Genomic DNA, 21,700 nt, shown 5'->3' with positions numbered 1-21,700 from the left:
ATGTCTGTCATAAGTACGAGTCAGTTGCCAAACATCTGAATTTTGATCCTGTGACCGTGGGGATGTAGTAATGGTTATAAAGTGAGAAAAATGGTCATGCATCACTTTTTTCAATGGTTATAACTTTGAAACGGTCATTAAATGAATGGTTGTAAGTCAAGGACTGGCCGTAAATACCTCTCAGTTAATCTGCGGAAATCTCAGAAGTTTTGTTCGTATGTTTTTTAATATTTGTACTAGGGCAGCTAGTCCTCAATTTACAACGGCTTGTTTAGTGACTGTTTCAAAGTTAGAACGGCACTGAAAATGTGACTTGCAACCATTTTTCACACCTATGACGGTTGCAGCATCCCCGTGGTCATGTAATCAAAATTCGGACTCCTGGCGACTCACACTTATGACGGTTGCAGCGTCCTGGGGTCACCTGATCTGTTTTTGCGACCTTCTGACAAACAAGGTCAATGGGGAAGCCGGATTCACTTAACAACCGTGTGAATGTAATGATTCACTTAACGGTGGCAAGAAAAGTCATAGTGGGGCAGAATTCACTTACCAACTGTCTTGCTCAGTCACAGAAATTTCCTACTCAATTGTGGTCATAAGCCGAGGACTACCTATATATCAGTTGAGGCTGAATGCACCCCGAATTCATTCATAAGTAGGGGGAAGAAGTGGTGAACATCCAAGCCCCCCCTCCCCCCGATTAATTCTAGTTCTTATTTTACCTCTTTGGTTGTTTACCCACCCACGCCCTTCTTACCTTCTGCCCTCCCAAGTCTTTGCAGAGTGAGAAAACCAACTATCAATCCGTCCTGGATGCCATGAAAGTGATCGGTTTCACTTCCGAAGAGATTGATTCCGTGCAGAAGATCCTGGCAGCCATTTTACACTTGGTAAACGACACTGATTTGACATTTTATCAACACCGATTTGACATTTTATCAACACTGGTTTGACATTTTATCAACACTGATTTGACATTTTATCGGCCCACCCTTCGAAGGTGGACCGATAAAAACCAACATCATGTAGATTAGAACATCACTTTCTGGTATTGGGGTTTGATGACCTGATCTTGGAAACTGATAGAGATACTTCCTGTCTCTTTTTATACTGAAGAAAATCAAGATGAGTCAATCTTAAGTTACCCTTTCCTGTCTAGTTGAACTAACCCAATGTGTCATGTGCCCATCGGAGCCTGAATCTGGTGTGACCCGTCAAAACCATGGTCCACTAAAGCGCGCCCGATCAAAGCGCGTACGTGACGTCAACAGTAGCGCGACAAATAAAATTAAAAATAGATTAAATTAAAATTAAAATTAAATTAAAGCAAGCCGATTCACATAAAGGTAAGGGTTAGGTTTAGGGTTAGGGTTAGGTTTAGGGTTATGTTAAGCGTTAGGGTTAGGTTTAGGGTTAGGTTAAGGGTTAGCGTTAGGTTTAGCGTTAGGTTTAGCGTTAGGTTTAGGGTTAGGTTAAGGGTTAGGCTTAGGCTTAGGTTTGGGGGGGTTAGGGTAAGGTTTTCGCATTAATTTTAAATTTACCGCTCACAGCGTGCCGTTTTCGTCGCGCTGTGATGACGTCACGTACGTGCTTTCGTCGAGCGCGCTTTAGTCTACCGCAGATTTGTGGTGGAACCGAATCTGGGGGTAGGCAGGAAGAAACAGGGGCAGGAGGACCAAGAGAGGCTAAGCTGTGAGCAAGAGAGACAGAGCTCAGGCGAGGAGCAAGGACCACCCCCTCCTGATCCAGGAGCACGGAGAGTGGAGAGAAGGCGAGAACAGCGCAGACTGAGCCAGCTACTCGGGAGTGCCACACAATACTTCACCAGGCACACCTGGGGACTGAGACTTAATGAGATGCTGTGGGGAGGGGCATTTGTTGGAACAAGTGTTGAATCTGTGAAGTCTCAGGTTAAAGCCATAAAGGGAAGTTAGACCTGTTGTCTGGCTGTGCGACGCCCCGGGTCATCACACAATGGTTACAGAATGATTGAAAAGTTTCTTCTATCACGAAGGGTACAATTAGAAGATAACTTTCTCGTAATAAGATACAATCTTGAAAGTGAATAAAGATAGTTTCCCGTCTCCTGTTACACTCGAGAGAATCAAGGCGGATCGATCTCGAGTTTCTTTCTCACCTTTTCCTGTCTAGTCCAATGCTTACGGAATGGTTGAAAAGTTCCTTCCATCACAAAGAGTACGATTAAAACATAACTTTCTCGTAATAAAATACGATCTTATTGACCGCTGATAGAGATACTTCCCGTCTCCTTTTACACTCAAGAGAATCAAGGAGGATTGATCTTGAGTTTCTTCCTCACCCTTTCCTGCCTAGTTGAGCTAGCCCAGTGCTTGCAGAACATTGGTTAAGTTAATCCCTGCGATTGTTAAATTAGCAACATGGTTGTTAAGAACTTGGCTTCCCCATTGATTTTGCTGGTCACAAAAGGGGAATCACGTAACCCTGGGACCCTGCAGCCGTCATTAATGTGAGCCAGTTGTCAAGCGACTGAGTGTACATCATGTCATCCTGGGGAATGCTGCAACAATCTTAAGTGTGGGGAAAAAGTTCCTACGTCCCTTTTTTCCAGTGCCGTTGTAACTTCGGACGGTCACTCAGCTAACTGTTATAAGTTGAGAACTAGCTGCATTTGACATCTGACAGATCTTTTTGTCTGCTGAATTCCCAGGGCAACGTGAATTTCATCTGCTCTGGCGACGAGGTGGCCGTCGAAGACCCACAACTGGTCTCCTACCTTGCGGAGTTGACTTCCACCGAGCCAGAGAGCCTCCTGAACACCCTCCTGTATCGGACGGTGGCTACGGGCGGCGGGGAGGTGATCCAAAAAGGCCACGGTTGCGACGAAGCGAACTACGCGCGGGATGCTTGTGCCAAGGTAACAGCAGAGTTCGGCTGGACACGAGGCATTCCGTGGTCTGAGGGGGCTTCAGCTGGGGTGGGCTCTAGCCAGAGTTACTGCCGGTTTGCTCGCGGGTGCGCTTCACACACACACATGTGCTGGATGCACCTTGCGTGCACTTGCACAGTTTAATAGAAATTGTTTTGCACATGTGCAGAGCTCAAAAACGAGATGACTATGGTGACTGGGGAACCGGTTCAGGGGCATGGCCAGCCTGGGTCGCTACCAATTCTATGACTCAGGCCGGCATGCCAATTACCTGTTCTGCCGAACTGGGACGAACTGGTAGGAACTCCCACTGGGCTTTGCGTGATATTGACGTGGTTACTCAGCTGTCCACTTGGGGTGTCATTCAGGAACCTACAGAGGAAAGGAAAGGCTTGTATAGGGGACTGAAGAATAGGCAGATATTTGGTTTTGTTCTCGTTTCCAATTTTTTCATTTCAATTTTTATTTCATTTTAATTTAATTTTATATTACTTTATATATCTTAATTTCCTTTATTTTACTTTAGTATTTTATTTATTTTAACCTTGTCTTCATTTTGTTTTAATGATCTTCATTTAGTATTTTTTTTAATCATCTTAAAGGTAAAGATTCCCCTCGCACAAATGTGCTAGTCATTCCCAACTCTAGGGGGCGGTGCTCATCTCTGTTTCAAAGCTGAAGAGCCATATTTTATTTTATTTAGTTATTTTATTTTATTATCATCTTGTTTTAATTTTACTTTATTTTAGCCAACTTTATTATTTTTATTTTGCTTTATTTTTATTTTATTTATTTTATTATTATTTGTATCCCACCTTTATTATTTTTATAAATTATTCGAGGTGGCAAACATACCTAATATTCCTTCTTCCTCTTATTTTCTCCACAACAACCACCCTGTGAGGTTGCTGGAGTTTAGAGAGAGAGAGAGAGAGAGAGACGGTCCAATTGGCTCTCGTGTCGAAAGCAGACTAGAACTCACCATCTCCTGATGATTGGCCCAAAGTCATTCAATTCCTAACGTGGTACTAGAACTCACCATCTCCTGGTGATTGGCCCAAAGTCACCCAATTCCAAGAGCCAAGGTGGCGCAGTGGTTAAATGCAGCACTGCAGGCTACTGCTAGATCAGCAGGTCAGCGGTTCAAATCTCACCGGCTCAGGGTTGACTCAGCCTTCCATCCTTCCGAGGTGGGTAAAATGAGGACCCAGATTGTTGGGGGCAATATGCTGACTCTCTGTAAACCGCTTAGAGAGGCCTGAAAGGCCTATGAAGCGGTATATAAGTCTACTGCTATTGCTATTGCTATCTCCTGGTGATTGGCCCAAAGTCACCCAATTCCTAACGTGGTACTAGAACTCGCCATCTCCTGGTGATTGGCTCAAAGTCACCCAATTCCTAACGTGGTACTAGAACTCGCCATCTCCTGGTGATTGGCCCAAAGTCACCCAATTCCTAACGTGGTACCAGAACTCGCCATCTCCTGGTGATTGGCCCAAAGTCACCCAATTCCTAACGTGGTACTAGAACTCGCCATCTCCTGGTGATTGGCCCAAAGTCATCCAGCTGGTTTTCATGCCTAAGACAGGACTAGAAATCATGTCTCTAAGTGGTTGGGCCAAAGTCAGTTGGCTTTTGTTCCTACCATGGGACTAAAAATCACCATCTTTTGGTCCAGGGTCACCTAGCTGGCTTTCAGAACTAGAACTCCCATCTCTTGGTGGCTGGCCCAATGTTACCAAGCCGACTTACCTGGTAAAGATGGGACCAGAACTCCTCTCCCCTGTTTGGAGATACTCCCCGAAGTATCTCCAAAATCTAAAATCTTGCTGCTTCCTTGCTCTTGCACAAGTCTTCTCCCCGTGTTCGTCCGCAGGCTATTTACGAGAGGCTGTTTTGTTGGATCGTGACCCGTATCAACGCGATCATTGAGGTCAAGGACTACGACCCTCGTATCCACGGGAAAAATACGGTCATCGGAGTCTTGGACATTTATGGCTTTGAGATCTTCGACAACAACAGGTAGAACACGCCAAGGGGATCCTTGGGTCGTACCAGCAGTCCTCATTTAACGACCAAAAACTGGGCTTCGGGTTTTGGTCGTAAGTTGTTGCAGTTGTTTAAATGGGCCGTCGCTGGCCAGGGCCTCAATTTTATGACTGTGTTGTGATGAGCCTAAAGGGAGCCACCAGGGCCATTCCATGAATTACACGGTTGTTAAAGGAAGCACATGGTTGTTAAGTGAATCTGTTATCTCAAATTGAGTTTTTTTTTTTGCTGGAAAGCGGCAAAAGCTAACAAAAACAAGGTTGCAAATCACTGTCATGTGACCACGGGAGCCTGAAACCGGTCGTAAAGACGAGCCAGTTGCAAATCATATAATATGTAAGTCCACGATGTCCTCAACTCACAGAAGTTCATTTAGCGACCGTTCGGAGTCACAAACGGTGGCACTGAAAAAAAATTGATTCATGACCGTTTTTCTTTGTACATCCCTATGGTCACGTGATCCAAATTCAGACACTTGGCAACTGACTCATCTTTATGACGGTTGCACGCCATGGGGATTCCCCATTTGCAACCTTCTGAGAAACTGAGACAAACGGGGAACCCCGTTTCATTTTACAGCCGCGCTACTAACTTCATAACTGCAGCGATTCACTTAACAACGGTGGCAAGAAAGATCATAAAACAGGGCAAAGCTCACTCAACAACTGTCTTGCTCAGCGACAGACATTTGGGGCTCCATTGCGGTCATAAGTTGAGGACCGCTCGTACACCAGCAATTGTTACTTTGTGTGTTGTCCAGATCGCTCTCTCTCTCACACACACACATGCAAGTATTTGTGGCTTAGTGGGTTTATCAATATTCCCCCCGAAAATCCCTTCACCCGAAACCCAGAACTGTCCCAACTCAATCCAGCCACAAGCAGATCGAGGCCGGTCCTCAGAGCAATGGCCAGTGGACCCACACACAGCACTTAAAAGTTTCCCAATCCAAATAAACCTACCAGGCAGGATTAAATCCAAAATACAATCGGATCCCCGAGGGAAGGAAAAATCCAGAGGTCACCTGGCACCTTCCAAGTTTAAGGCACAGTGTGGCATACAAAGACAGGTAGGCATCACAACGACCAAAAACTACACAGCTAGGAAATGAACGTGTTGTGTCCCAGCATTTCTTCCTACTCTTCTGTTGTGCTAAATGGGCGGCTTCTGGTGCAACCCATCAAGAGCGGCGAGGCTGCCTCCGCGCGGGTTATCTGGCTCCTCTGCTTCCCGCCTCTTCCCTGCTCTACCTGTTCTTGGATCAGCTGCAGCAGGCAGCTCCTCTTCCTCACCACTAGCCGGCTGCAGCTGCATGTTTTCGCCACCTACTGTATTTTTCGGACTATAAGACGCACCGGTGTATAAGACGCACCAGGATTTTGAAGAGGTATGTAAGAAAAAAAGATTTTGTCCTCCCTCCCCCCCTCCCCAGGAGCACTCTGCAGGCTTCAGAAGGGCTGGGGGTAGGCAAAAACACCCCGTTTTTGCAAAAAACGGGCTGTCTTTGCAAAAAACGGGCCGTCTTTGCAAAAAATGGGCCGTTTTTCACCCGTTTTTCACAAAAATGGGATGCGGGGGACAGGGCTTTAGGAGGCCAAGAATGGCTGCATTCGGTGTATAAGATGCACCAACGTTTCCACATTCATTTAGAGGGGGAAAGGTGCGTCATACTCCGAAAAATACAGTAAGTCTCCAGGTTGCTCTGCTGCGGCTACGCTTGAGCCAAATCCCACTCAGGTGCCCATTTTGAGCCATTCACCAACTTCCTTCCCGGAGTGGTTCATCTTCCTCCAAGCTGACCTCTGGAGAGATAACCGGGGAAGCGTCCTGTTCCAACGCAGCCTTGGCAAGTACTACTCAACTGCTTACCCCCACTTTTTTATTTAACAAGGCAGAAATAAACTGCGTTCATGGACAAAACTCCAGATAGTAAGTCCTTCGACAAGCAGTAGCAGTCTCTACTCACACCAGCTGAGATAATTGCAATGCCACTGAGTTCCCAGCAGGGGAGGCTCAATTAGCACTTCAACCCCCAACGCAAAGAGTCCTCCTCACCCACCTGGGTGTTGACAAAGTAATCTTGGCAAAGTAATCCGATGCAGGGGGATCTCCTGTAGCACAAACGGTTGTCTACAACAACCGGTGCCTCCCACGCCCCTCCTCTTTATGTTCCAGCCAGGGAGTAGCTTGTTAATGTCTCCTTCTTTTCCTGTACAGCTGGCCCCCAGCCCTCCTCTCTGCATATATGCACATCTGGGATGTTCCCCATCTATTACTCCCCCTCGCTCAACTCAGGCCCCGAAAACAGTTGTTTCTCTGCCTGAGCGTCAGTAGATGGGCCCTGCTCTGCATTTGGCTCCGAGTCCTCTTGCTCCACCGATGTTAACCTTGGCTCCCCCTCTGCCTCCTCTGACTGTGGAGGTGGCCGTCGACGAGCCACAACGCAACCGGGGGAATTATCACACTTCGTAACAATAAGTTATAAGTAACTTTCTTCGAGTGTGTTGTAATTTGGAATGGTTGTTAAGCGGTCAGTCATTAAGCGAGGAATTCCTGTAGATGGATGGGCGCTTGTGAGGGGGGGTCAGGTTTGTTGGGCCAGGCTCCTGACTTTCTAAGTCTCTTTTTCCCAGCTTCGAGCAGTTTTGTATCAACTACTGCAATGAGAAACTTCAGCAGCTCTTCATTGAGTTGATCCTCCAGCAGGAACAGCAGGAATACCAACGCGAGGGGATCGAGTGGCAACATGTGAGTTCCTTAAACATCAATGCAGCTGCCCCCCGCCCCGCCCCGGAAAACCCTCCAAAGTTGTCTTCGATCTGAAATTAATTTTTCCCCATAAAACGATTACAGTTGAAACTGGACTGTACGGTTAGTCGTTGACTTATGATCACGAAATGGGACCGGAATTTCCATCACTAAGCGACCTGGTCGTTAAGTAAATCATGCCTGATTTTACTTTTTTTTCCCACGGTTGTTAAGTGAATCACACAATCCTTAAGCAAATCCTGTTGAATCTGGTGGGAAGCTCACAAGGGACAATCTCTTAAATCCAGGACCCTGCAACAGTCCTAAATACATGCCAGTTGCCCAGTGCCCAAATTTTGATCATGTGATCATGAGGACGCTGCAACCGTCGTGTGAGTGTGAGGAATGACCTGTTCCTTTTTATCAGCATCATTGTAACTTTGAACCATCATTAAACAAATGGTGGTAGGTTGAAGACTTCTCGTAAGTCCCTTTTCATTAAATGAATGGTTGTAAGTCAAGGACTGGCCACGTCCCCTTTTTCAGCACCGTCGTAACTTTGAATGGTCATTAAATGAAAGGTTGTAAGTCAAGGAGTAGCTGCAGTGGACAAAGCGGTTTTTCAAATTTCACGCTCTCTAGAGAGGTCATTCTCAACCTGAACAACTTTTAAGATTTGTGAAACTCGCCGTGGCTGGAATACTAGGGGAATACTAGGAGTTGTAGTCCACACACCTTAAAGCAGCCAAGTGTTGGTTTTTGGGTGTGTGTGTATGGAATCTGCTTTAACTCTTCCCTTGCCAAACATCGACTCTGCCTTCTCTCGACAGATTGAATATTTCGACAATCAAATCATTGTCGATCTGGTGGAAGAGCCGCACAAGGGTATCATTGCCGTCCTGGACGAAGCTTGCTTGACCGTAGGGAAAGTGACCGATGCCCTTTTCTTAGAGAGCATGGACACCCGGCTTGGCAAACACCCACATTATACCAGCAGGAAGGTAAGAGGATCGTAGGAGTAATATCCCGTAAGGAACACAATCTGAGGATCCTTTACCGCTCCCATACGGGATATGGAGGAAAAAATTTGGCGACCACGTAGGGACACTTTTCAGGGATGGGTGGGTTATGTGTGGTTTTTTTTTCTGAATAATCTGGGTGACACTGCAGCAGCACAGGGACTTCTAAAAGTTAAAGAGGGCAACAGTGCAATTCGAACCCAGGGCAGCTATAGGGAGGAAAAGGGGCGGGCAATTGGCGACAGGCAGTCCTCAACTTATGACTGTAGCATGAACCAGATGCTCCATTGCTAAGCAAAGAAGTTTTTTCGGTGAATCATCCCTGGCTTCCCGAGCTTTTGGGTTTGGTGAATCGCTGCCAAGTGAATCACACCGTTGTTAAGTGGAACCAGCTTCCTCAATTGACTTTGCTTGTCGGGAGCTGGCTGGGAAGGTTGGAAAATGGTGATCACATGACACCCCCCCCCCCCCGGGATGCCGCAGCCATCCTAAATACACACCGGAAACCAAGCGCTGAAATTTGACGACATGTTTTGGGGAAAATGCCACGATGGACGTAAGTGTGAGGACTAGTCATAAGTCATGTTTTTCAGTTTCATTGTAATGCTTGGAAAGTCACTAAACGAACGGTCGTAAGTTGATCACAGTATTATAAAGCTTTCAGAAAGCTTTCTTTTAAAATCGGAAATGGAATCGGAATTGAGCTGGAAGGGACCTTGGAGGTCTTCTAGTCCAGCCCCCTGCTCAAGCAGGAGATCCTATACCATTTCAGACAAGCGACTGTTCAGTCTCTTCTTTAGATTTATTTATCTTTCAAACAACATCAATTTTGTCCTTTATTTTACATATGATGCCGCTGAATGCACAATTTTTCACATCCAGGGGGAAAAATTTAGAAATTGAGTTGCCTTCTTAAAATAAATTTAATAACAGGATTTTTTTATATTTTTATTCGAATATGTAAAGTTTTTTTCTTGGTTTTGCTTATGAATTTTGAAGAAGAGGCTAAACTACCCCTTGTCTGAAACGGCCAAGGGTCTCCCGCGTGAGCAGGGGGTTAGACTAGATGACCTTCAAGGCCCCTTCCAGCTCACTTCTGATTGATCGACTGAATTTGCTTCGTAAGGCCAAGTTATAAATTTAAACCGTTACAGCCATTCTTCAACTTACAACCTCAATTGGGCCTGGCATTTTAGTCATAGGTTGGGGTGTCAATGAAGCAGATAATCACCGTCGAGGTGGCGCAGTGGTTAGGGTGCAGTACTGCAGGCCACTTCAGCTGACTGCTATCTGCAGTTCAGCGGTTCAAATCTCACCGGCTCAGGGTTGACTCAGCCTTCCATCCTTCCGAGGTGGGTGAAATGAGGACCCGGATTGTTGGGGGCGATATGCTGACTCTGTAAACCGCTTAGAGAGGGCTGAAAGCCCTATGAAGCGGTATATAAGTCTAACTGCTATTGCTATTGCTATCACATGAGCTGACTCGATGCTATGACCATTTGTACGACGGTTGTAAATTTAGTCACCACAATTGTGAAGGGAAAAAAACATGTTTGGTAAGTGAATCCAACCTACACAATCCTTCCTTTCGTGCTGTTTTTCGGCTTCGTTCCATGAGAACAAGTGGGATTGTGCGAGCAGGGGAAACGATACACCCACCACACAACCACACCCTGACGGGCATCGGCTTATGTGTTTCCACAGCTCAATTCCACCGACAAGTCCCTGGAGTACGGACGCGATTTCCGGATCAAGCATTACGCGGGAGACGTTATGCAAGTGGATTTTCTTCAATCCTTTCCCTTACTTCCCCTTCTGCTGGTTGAAGAAGCACGTTGGTGGTGGTTGTTGGGGGAATTTTGGGAGTTGAAGTCCAGGAATTCTGCCTATTGAATTCTGGGAATTAATCTCCACCCATGTCAGCTGGGGAATTTGGAGCGTTGCAGTGGCCCAGAGGCGGAGCTCTCGCCTCACAATTAGGAGGAGGCTGTGATTTCGATCCTAGGCAGAGCCAGAGACTCCTCTCACTGGGCACGTTGAGATTATGTCCGATGAACATAACTCCCCATTGGCGACAGGGACGGGCATCCGGCCAGTAAACAGCTCCATTCAGTAGCCCAGACTCCAATCCTCAAGGGATTATGGGGTCTTTAAAAGATGATGATGATAATGATGCTAGCTGTTAAATTATGGGAATTGACATCCACACAAGCTGGCTAAGGGGGTTCTGGGAGTTGAAATCCATGCATGCCGGCTAGAGTATTCTGGGGAAATCCAGGCATGCCGATTGTGGAATTCTGGGAATTGAAATCCACCCATCTTTTTTTTTTTTAATTAAAGAGTTTTAATAGATTTGACAAATATTTCCCCTTCCGCTTCCCTCCCTCCGCCCCAACCCTGCCCCCCCTCCAACCCTCCCTTCCCCCCCAACCTCCCAGAGCAAAATACAGGGTATAAACATTTAACAATCATACACTAACATAAGCTAACTAACTTTAGCATCCTACCTCCCTCTTGTACTTTAACTCCCCTTTTATTAAGCTAACTTTAGATAAGTTGTAACATTCCTTCTTCATTCATTCCTAAGCTAGTTGAAATTTCTTAGTCCGATATTTATTTTGAATGTAGTCAATCCATCTTCTCCAGTCCAGCTTGTATTTCTCATCTGGATGGTCCTTCAAATATGCTGAGACTTTGGCCATCTCTGCTAAGTTTACTACTTTTGACGTCCATTCTGGAATAGCAGGCAATTCTTCCTTCTTCCAGTACTGCGCCACCAAAGATCTTGCTGCCCTTGTTAAGTTCAGAATCAAATTAGTCCGCCCATCTTAAAGCAAGTTTCCTGCAGGATTCTGGGACTTGAAGTCCATACTTGCTTTGCTGGGGAATTCTGGGACTTGAAGTCCATCCATCTTAAAGCAACCGATTTTGACAAGCATAGATTTGCACTGGTTTGCTATAGAATAGAATAGGGAATAGGGAATAGGAGCTGGAAGGGACCTTAGAGGTCATCTATTCCAGCCCCCTGAGCATCATGCTACACTGGAAGGCAGTTCACAACCACCCCACTCACCTGCACTTCTGAATCTGGGTTTCAGGTATTCCGTGGAAGGATTTCTTGATAAGAACAAAGACAGTCTGTTCCAGGATATCAAGCGACTGCTTTACAACAGGTAGGTCCGGCTGAGGGCAGTGGGAGAAGCCAGGATTTGAAGGAAACTCATCTCAAGTGGCGCAGTTTGGCCATTGACCTTGGTGCACAGGAGGTCCTCGACTTATGACTGCAATTAAGCCCCACATTTATGTCACTAAGTGAGTTTTGCCCGCCTTTTACGACCTTTCTTGCCACCGGTGAATCCCTGCAGTTGATCCTGTTACTCTACGATCTTCTAACCATCTCCTGCTTGACCAGGGGGTCGGACTAGTTCAGAGGTGGGATGCTCCTGGTTCAGCCCAGATCAAGTGAACCGGTAGTAGCGGAGATTGGAGGCTCCGCCCACTCAGCCGGATGCTTCTGCACATGCGCAAAAGTGTCACGCGTGTGCGCACATGTGTGCACAAGTAAACCGGTAGTAAAAAAAAATTAGAAACCCACCACTGGACTAGATGACTTCCAAGGTCCCTTCCATCTCTATTATTCCTGTAAGGGGACCGGCCCATAGATTTCCACTGCTCTCCTCTCCTCTGGCTTCTGCGTATCAGGCACTGGACCCAGCTGCTCCTCCTCTTCCTCATCAGCCACCTCCAGACCTGGGGGCTGTTGACTCTCCATCTGGGGCCTGACGGGTGGCCCAGGCACCGCCTCTGTCTCTCTCTCTGACAGCTCCACTCCCTCTTCCCCCTCGGAAGTTGCCTTGAGCCTGACCCTTACTCCCACACCGCCTCCTCCTCCTCCTCCTCTGATTCAGCTCCCGGAGGGGCTGGCAGCTGACAGGCCACAACACTGGCTTCCCTCATTGACTCAGCTAGTCAGAAGGTCCCCAAAAAAGGATCATGCAATTCAGTTAGTAAGACGGTCATTAAATGAATCTGGCTTCCCCCATTGACTCAGCTCATCAGAAGCTCACAAAAGGGGATCATGGGAACCCGGGATTCTGCAACCGTCATAAGCATGAGTCCATTGCCAAGTGTGTTAATTTTTATCACATGGCCATGGTGATGCTATGGCAGTCGTAAGTGTGAAAACCGGGCCATTGTAACTTCAAATGGTCCCTAACGATTGGTTGTAAGTGGAAGTCTACCTGTGTTACTGTATTATTATGATGTGGTTAGTCTTTGGTGAGATTCACAGCCTTTGGGGCTGGTTGGTAGCTCAACAGCTCGAGTCCTAACCAAGGACCTAGGAACTGTTAAGGTAACGTCGGAGGATATAAGCTGTTCCAAGTAAGATGGTTTTTTGTAGAGTCAGAATATTCAAGTCAGGTAAATTTAAAATTTCCAAATAGCGAGGTAGCCCTTTGGGTATTGCTCCAAGGGCTCCAATTACAATCAGGACAACACACGATTTCTTTTTCCACAGTCGCTCAACTTCAATTTGCAAGTCCCGGTACTTTGTGATTTTTTCTTGCTGTTTATCTTCAATTCATGCATCTCCAGGTATTGCAATGTCTATGAACCGTATTTTTTTTTCTTTTCAACTATTGTTATGACAGGTGTGTTGTGGGCCAAGTGTCTGTCAGTCTGAATTCTGAAGTCCCACAAGATCTTGACTTTCTCATTCTCTAAAACCTTCTCAACCTGATGTTTCCAGTGGTTTTTGCTGTACTCCAATCCAAACTTTTGGCACAATTTCCAGTGAATGGTCTTAGCAATGCGGTCATGGCGTTGTAGGTAGTCAGTTTGTGAAATTTTGCTGCACCCACTGATCAAGTGGTCGACTGTCTCGTCTTTCTCATTACAGAGGCGACATTTGCTGTTGGTGGTAACATGTTGAATTTTTGCCTTCATGCAGTTTGTGGCTAAGGCTTGTTCTTGAGCTGCCAAAATAAAGTCTTCTGTTTCTTTTTTCAGTACTCCTGATCTTAACCAGTTCCAAATTAGTTTTTGGTTAGCTTTGCCTTCAATACTTTTCAAGTTTTGGCCATGCATAGCTTTGCTTTTCCAATTTTCAGCTCGCTTCTCAATTACTTTTTTCTTATATTCAGCTTTTAACTTAGCTGTCTTCAAAAGGCCTCCTTTATTTACTTTCTTAATCATTGGTTCTTCACTTTTCTGGATGTAATCATTCAAGCTGTGTTTTTCTTGTTCCACAGTCTGTTTTACTTGTTGGAGTCCTCGACCACCCTCTGCTCTTGGTAGATATAATCGGTCAGCATCACTTTTATGGTGCAAAGCATGATTCATTGACATAAGCTTTCTTGTTTTTCTGTCCAAATTGTCCAACTCCATCTGGGTCCAGTCAATTATTCCTGCAGAGTATTGAATCACAGGTATAGCCCAGGTATTTATGGCTTTTATGACGTTTTCCTCCACTCAATTTGGACTTTAATATCTTGCAAATTTGTCGAATGTACTTGGCTGAAGTTAATTCCTTGACTTTATTATCCATTAAGTCAGAGGCCTCTAAAATCCCCAAGTACTTGTAGCCTTCTTCTGTTTTACTGCCTTTATCATTTCTTCATTCTCAAGTTCTATTCCATCATCTTCTATGACCTTGCCTGCTTTGATTGCCATTGTTGCACATTTGTCAATTCCAAACTGCATACCAATGTCTTGGCTAAATTCTTTTGTGCTTTCAATTAATAAATTCAGTTCAGCTTTTGTTTTACCAAACAGCTTCAAATCATCCATGTACACCAAGTGTGAAATTTTCAGTCCTTTCTTTGCAAGTTCGTATCCACAGTTCATCTTCTTCAAAAATGATTGTCAGTGGTAGCATTGACAGTATAAAAAGTAGGGGTGAAAGGGAATCGCCGTGGAAAATGCCTTGTTTAATTTCAACTTCACCCATTTCTTCTTCATTAGTTATAAGCTTCGTTTTCCAGAGGTTCATTGAAGTTTCCATGAATTTTTGTATGTTGCTGCTGATGCCAAAGATTTTCAGGCGTTTCTTGATCCAGCTATGGGGAACTGAACCAAATGCTTTCTTATAGTCTATCCAAGCCATGAACAGCTTGGTTCGTCTTTGCTTTGAATTCTTTAGGATTAGTTTATCAATCAGCAGTTGGTCCTTTGTTCCTCTTGAATTTTTGCAACATCCTTTCTGTTCTACAGGAAGCAAGTCACTTCTTTCCAAGTATCCGTAAATTTGGTTTGCAATGATACCAGTAAGGAGCTTGTATGTTGTTGTGCAAACAGGTGATTGGCCTATAGTTTCCAGGATCCTTTCCTTTTTCTTTATCTTTTTGGATCAAAAATGTTCTTCCAGTTGTCATCCATTCATCATTTTCAGGTGTTTTTAAGATCTGGTTCATTTGAGCTGCCAATCTTTTGTGCTCACTTGTAAGTGCCTTTAAACCAGAAGCCATGTAACTCATCTGGTCCAGGTGCACTCCAGTTCTTCACTTTTCTTGACTGCCTTTGCACCATTTCTTTTGTTATTTTCACATCTCCCATTTTATGGACTTTAATAGAATCCCCAACCTGCTTGATCCATGTTGCATTTCTGTCGTGCTTCTTGTTGTTTTCCCACAAATTCTTCCAGAATTTCAGAGCCTTCTCTTTATTAGGCTTCTCATTTGTTGTTACTCCATCTCCACTTTCTAAGCTCTTATAAAACTGGTGCTGATTTGCTCTGAACTGTGAGTTTTCCTTGAACTGAGTTGCTCGATTTTCATACCGTTTAATCTTTTCAGCAATAGCAACATCCCTCTGCTTCAGCTCTTCAATTACTACCGCAATCTCCTTATTCTCCAAATCGTATCTTGCTTCCAGGCTGTTTTTGACCTGCTTGTTCTTTAGCTGACCTTGCCTTAAGTTCTTCAAGTTGCTCGAGTCTCCACAAAAATTTTTGATCTTCAATTCCAACCGAATTTTCCACTTAGGCTTCCCCTTCTTGCCTCTGTGGTTCCTTTGTATTTTCAAACCCAATTCCTTGGTGGTTATGAAGGCTGCTGCATACATCAGCTGGTTTGTTTCAGCTAATGTAGTGGTTTGAATGGTTTGCACAGCCTCATTGACCTTTTTTAGTACCTTTCTCAATTCTTTGCGGTTCACTTTGTTCAGCTTTGGCAAACATGTTCTTTCGGCATCTTCCATTTGATACTTTATTTTTTCAGCTAATTGAGTACTTTCTGTTGGTGCTTGCTCTTCAGTGCTTCCTTGTTCTTTATCTTCATCCATTTCAGCACCTCTTCCTCCCTTTCTCAGTTTGCTTTTGAGTCTGCAAATCATTCTTGATGTTACTCTTCTTTGTTAGTATACTTAGACCATTAGTTGCTTTCTCTTTGATTCCTGTTCATTCTGTAGTGAAAAATTTGTGGTTCAGAATTACACGTCGTTGGTCCATTAGCCTTTGTTCACTGATATCACAGTCCATGTGGTTCACCTTCCAAATATGATACATTCGTTTTTGAAATCCACGTTTTTCTGGCTCAGACTGATAGTAAACTTCCATAATAGAGATGTTTTCTTCCCTAGTCCAGATTTTTTGCTTTTTCTTCCAGTAGCTTGTCAGCTCCATGCCCTGGTTGCCTAGCAGAGGGAGCTGAGCCCTGTAACTCAATTTGCACAGAATGCCCAGGAGCCATAGCATCCAACGGAACCCTTGGTAATCCGAGTGACGGTTCAGACGGCATAGATTTCATTTTTCTCGTATTCACCATGTTTGAATGGGTTGTGGCGCAAATTTTGTCTGGCCCTTCACTTGATATGGTGCACCTGTTCAGCATATCACTTAGGATCACTAGAGTGTGGAAGCCCCTCCACCACGAAAAGGTAAAGCTCCTCGGAGGGGTTGTTGTTGTTGTTGTTGTTATTAGCAACAACAAAATTGTATCACAGCGGCCAGTTGTTTCGCCGGATTTGGCATTGATTACTAGTCGGACCCCACCCAGGGGCCTAGGACGTCGTAACGTATTTTTGTAATATGCGTGCAGATCCAAGCAGTGCGGCTTTTTGCATTTGACCGATGGTGATTTTGTCAATTTTTAACTGTTTTAAATGTAATTCCAGTGCTTTTGGAATAGCACCCAGTGTGCCGATTACCACTGGAATTACCACTGCTGGTTTGTACCATAGTCGTTGATTTTTAAGTCCTGGTATTTTGCGATTTTTTCATATTCCTTCTCGGCGACCCTGCTATCACCTGGTATTGCGATGTCTATGATTGTGACCTTATTTTTCTCAACCAGTATGATGTCTGGTGTATTATGCACCAGTATTTTGTCCATTTGTATACAGAAATCCCACCTTGACCATCTGATTTTCGGTGACTTTTTCAGGTTGATGTTCCCACCAGTTTGTTGCTGTTTTAATATTATAATTTTTGCACAAATTCCAATGGATCATTTGTGCTACTGAATTGTGCCACAATTTATAATCAGTCTGCGTGATTTTTTTAAAGCAGCTGAGTATGTGATCAACAGTTTCATCAGCTTCTTTGCAAAGTCTGCATTTGGCATCATCAGAGGATTTTTCGATTTTGGCCTTAATGGCATTTGTGCGGATAGCTTGTTCTTGCGCAGCCAGGATTAGTGACTCTGTTTCTTTCTTTAATGTACCTGTTGTTAACCATAACCAAGTTTGTTCACTGTCCACTTTATCTTTTATTTTTTCCAGAAATTGGCCATGCAGTGCTTTGTTCTGCCAACTCTCCATTCTTGATTTTATCACATCTTTTCTGTATTCTTGTTTCGTCTGTTGGGCCTTCAGTAGTTTTTTGTTCTTTACTTCAATTAATAGATGTTCTTGACTTTCTTTTAAATAATCAGCCAGTGCATGTTTTTCTTCTTCAACTATTTGCTTCACTTGTAATAATCCTCTGCCACCTGATTTTCGGGGCAGGTACAGTCTATCAGTATCACCACGTGGATGTAAACTGTAGTGCATTGTCATTAGTTTCCTGGTTTTTCGGTCCAAAAGGTCCAAATCAGCTTGTGTCCAGTTAACTATGCCAGCTGTGTATCTTATAACTGGTATTGCCCAGGTATTTATGGCCTTGATTGTATTTCCACCATTCAATTTAGATTTCAAAATTTTCCTAACTCTGTTGGTGTACTCTCGCCTGACAATAGTTTTTACTTCTCCATGCTTGATGTTATCCAACTGCAGAATGCCTAAGTATTTGTAGGCTTCATTTTCTTTGCATTTAATTAGTTGGCCATTGGGCATTTCAATTCCCTCACATGCAGTGATTTTGCCCCTTTTTATGAATACAGTGGCGCATTTTTCCATGCCAAACTGCATTGAAATATCGGTGCTGAATACTCGGACTGTGTTTGTCAATGATTGGATTTCTATTTCTGACTTTCCATAGAGTTTCAAATCATCCATATATAGTAAATGCGAAATTTTTTTCAGCTTCTTTGGCTGTTTGGTAGCCTAATTTCATTTTTTTAAGATTACTAATAGTGGGATCATTGCGATGATGAAGAGAAGAGGTGAAAGTGAATCACCCTGGAAAATTCCTCGCTTGATATTAACCATTCCGTAGATCTCATTCCCTACCGCCAACTCAGTTCTCCATTGTTTCTCCTTTTCAGTAAAGGATGATGATGATGATGATTATTATTATTATTATTATTATTATTATTGCCTTCCCTGGTCTTGGTAGCAAGTCAGTTAAGGAAATTACTTGGCGTAGCAGGCAGGCCTCCAAAAGCATCGGACTATAACTCTCATCATGCTAAATCAGCCTCTAAACTCTTGACCGGGAGAGGAGGCAAACTTCATTAAAGGGCGATTCCAAAAGTTTCAGCGCTGGTGCTTCTTACCGCCTCGTGTCAAGAGGTGGATCTGTCTGTGCAAAAATCCCAACTTTGCAGCAACATCCCAGCTGCCATATTGACTTTTTTTTAAACCCCTTTTGGCATCTTTTCCCAGCGCGGACCCCCTCCTGCAGGAGATGTGGCCGGAAGGCAAGCAGAGCATCACGGAGGTGACGAAGCGCCCCCTGACTGCGGCCACCCTGTTCAAGAACTCCATCGTGGCCTTGGTGGACAACCTAGCTTCCAAGGTATCTCAGATCTTCCTTTCCTGGTAGAGTTCCACAAGCTCAGCCCCTTGGAGATGGGTGGACTTCGACTCCCAGAATTCCCCAGTCTTCAGAACGGGGCTCAAAAAAGAGAAACGGGGGCAAACAGGCCCCTGGAGGACCTCAGTAGACAGTAGAGTTGAAAACATTAGACAGCAGAGTTGAAGTCCACCCATCTCCATGAGGCCAACCAAAGTTCTTGATCATGGACACCTTGGTCCGTTCCTCCGTTGTACAAGGAACATGCCATCTCTGGACCTCTGAGTTTCAAGGTTCACTGACCCCCATTTTTCACTCTGGACACAATTCTGAAAAACTGGGGTAAACAGGGCAGTAGGGAAGCTCATCAGCCCAAGTATCTGAGGTCCTCCTCCTATGTCCTTCAAACCTAGCAGTAGAGACCTTCTCAAGTATCTGAGATCCTTCTCCTATGTCCTTCAAACTTAGCAGTAGAGACCTTCCCATGTATCTGATCCTTCTTCCATGTCCTTCAAACCTAGCAGTAGAGACCTTCCCAAGTATCTGAGGTCCTTCTCCTATGTCCTTCAAACTTAGCAGTAGAGACCTTCCCAAGCATCTGGTCCTCCTTCCATGTCCTTCAAACCTAACAGTAGAGACCTTCCCAAGCATCTCAGGTCCTCCTCCTATGTCCTTCAAACTTAGCAGTGGAGACCTTCCCATGTATCTGATCCTTCTTCCATGTCCTTCAAACCTAGCAGTAGAGACCTTCCCAGGTATCTGAGGTCCTCCTTCTATGTCCTTCAAACTTAGCAGTAGAGACCTTCCCAAGCATCTGGTCCTCCTTCCATGTCCTTCAAACCTAAAAGTAGAGACCTTCCCAGGCATCTGGTCCTCCTCCTATGTCCTTCAAACTTAGCAGTGGAGACCTTCCCATGTATCTGAGGTCCTCCTCCTATGTCCTTCAAACTTAGCAGTGGAGACTTTCCCATGTATCTGAGGTCCTCCTCCTATGTCCTTCAAACTTAGCAGTGGAGACCTTCCCGTGTATCTGAGGTCCTCCTCCTATGTCCTTCAAACTTAGCAGTGGAGACTTTCCCATGTATCTGAGGTCCTCCTCCTATGTCCTTCAAACTTAGCAGTAGAGACCTTCCCAGGTATCTGGTCTTCCTTCCATGTCCTTCAAACCTAGCAGTAGAGACCTTCCCATGTATCTGAGGTCCTCCTCCTATGTCCTTCAAACCTAGCAGTAGAGACCTTCCCAGGTATCTGGTCCTCCTTCCATGTCCTTCAAACCTAGCAGTAGAGACCTTCCCATGTATCTGAGGTCCTCCTCCTATGTCCTTCAAACCTAGCAGTAGAGACCTTCCCAGGTATCTGGTCCTCCTCCTATGTCCTTCAAACCTAGCAATAGAGACCTTCCCAAGTATCTGAGGTCCTCCTCCTATGTCCTTCAAACCTAGCAGTAGAGACCTTCCCAAGTATCTGAGGTCCTCCTCCTATGTCCTTCAAACCTAACAGTAGAGACCTTGCCAAGTATCTGAGGTCCTCCTTCCATGTCCTTCAAACCTAGCAGTAGAGACCTTCCCAGGCATCTGGTCCTCCTCCTATGTCCTTCAAACTTAGCAGTGGAGACCTTCCCATGTATCTGAGGTCCTCCTCCTATGTCCTTCAAACTTAGCAGTGGAGACCTTCCCATGTATCTGAGGTGGTCCTCCTATGTCCTTCAAACTTAGCAGTGGAGACCTTCCCATGTATCTGAGGTCCTCCTCCTATGTCCTTCAAACTTAGCAGTAGAGACCTTCCCAGGCATCTGGTCCTCCTCCCATGTCCTTCAAACCTAGCAGTAGAGACCTTCCCAAGCATCTCAGGTCCTCCTCCTATGTCCTTCAACCATGGCAGCTTTAAGATGGTGGACTTCAACTCCCAGAATTCCCCAGTCTCGTGAACAAAGCTCTGAAAGAGGACTAACAAGCTGCTGGAGGACCTTACAAGTATCTGAGATCCTCCTTCCGTGTCCCTCAAACTGAACAACCTGAAGACAGGTGGACTTCAATTCCTAGGATCCCCCCAGTACTATGAGACAAGAATGAGACAGAGACAAGCCAGCATTCGGAGTTCCCTTCCGGTTGGGGAAGGAGGGGCTGTGGATGGAGAAGGAGTGGGACGGTTGCTCATTGTGTTACTGGGTCTATTTTCAGCTTCGGTGGGAGCTAAAATGAAAGGTTTGCTAGTTGGAAGCTTGTGCATCACTGATGCGCTATAAATAAGCCACACTAAGATGGAGATTACGGTTAGTTTTAAAGGTTTATTATGCAACGCCTCCATAAATAGAAATCCAAAGCCACAGCATTTAAGGCTCGGAAATCTTGGGAAAGTCTGTATATCGGAGACAGCCGGCAGCCGAAATCCTCTCTAATAAATGCGACACAAACACACTCCTTTTGGCTGTTGGCAAGTTTTTACAGGTAGTCCTCAGCTTAGGACTAAAATTGAGCCCAAAAATTCCCATTGCCAAATGAGGCAGTCATTAAATATAAATTTTGCCCCGTTTTACAACCTTCCTTGCCACTGTTGTTAAGTGAATCACCGGGATTGTGAAATCAGTACCAGGGTTGTGTGGTTCGGGTAAGTCCTTGACTTACAACAGTTTGTTTCGTGACCGTTCAAAGTTACTGAAAAAGTGGCTTTTTCACACTTACGACCATTTCACTAATCCTGGGGTGATATGATCAAAATTCAGACGCTTGTCAAGCGACTCATATTTATGACAGTCACTGTGTCCCAGGATCATGTAATCCCCCCCCCCCTTTTTTAAGCAAAACTTTTTTATTTTCCATTTTCATAACATATAAATGTATACTGTTACATAGCCAATATCAT

The 21,700-nt window shown here is 44.8% G+C and overlaps 1 protein-coding gene across 1 annotated transcript in view; it reads left to right on the top strand.

Annotated features, from left to right (window-relative positions):
- Nucleotides 1–21,700, top strand: part of LOC116523044 (unconventional myosin-Ig-like) — a 70,390-nt gene that overhangs the window by 13,224 nt on the left and 35,466 nt on the right. Inside the window, exons 7-14 of the mRNA XM_032238204.1 lie at nt 777–893; nt 2,693–2,899; nt 4,788–4,933; nt 7,594–7,708; nt 8,539–8,709; nt 10,432–10,502; nt 11,826–11,900; nt 18,709–18,841. Coding sequence (XP_032094095.1) covers nt 777–893; nt 2,693–2,899; nt 4,788–4,933; nt 7,594–7,708; nt 8,539–8,709; nt 10,432–10,502; nt 11,826–11,900; nt 18,709–18,841 — 1,035 coding nt within the window. The remainder of the gene's footprint in view (nt 1–776; nt 894–2,692; nt 2,900–4,787; nt 4,934–7,593; nt 7,709–8,538; nt 8,710–10,431; nt 10,503–11,825; nt 11,901–18,708; nt 18,842–21,700) is intronic.

This window comes from Thamnophis elegans, chromosome Z, assembly GCF_009769535.1.
Source record: "Thamnophis elegans isolate rThaEle1 chromosome Z, rThaEle1.pri, whole genome shotgun sequence".
In the NCBI taxonomy this organism is placed as follows: Eukaryota; Metazoa; Chordata; class Lepidosauria; order Squamata; family Colubridae; genus Thamnophis; species Thamnophis elegans.
The sequence above is the reverse complement of the archived record's forward strand: the minus strand, read 5'-3'. Positions and strand labels throughout refer to the sequence as shown.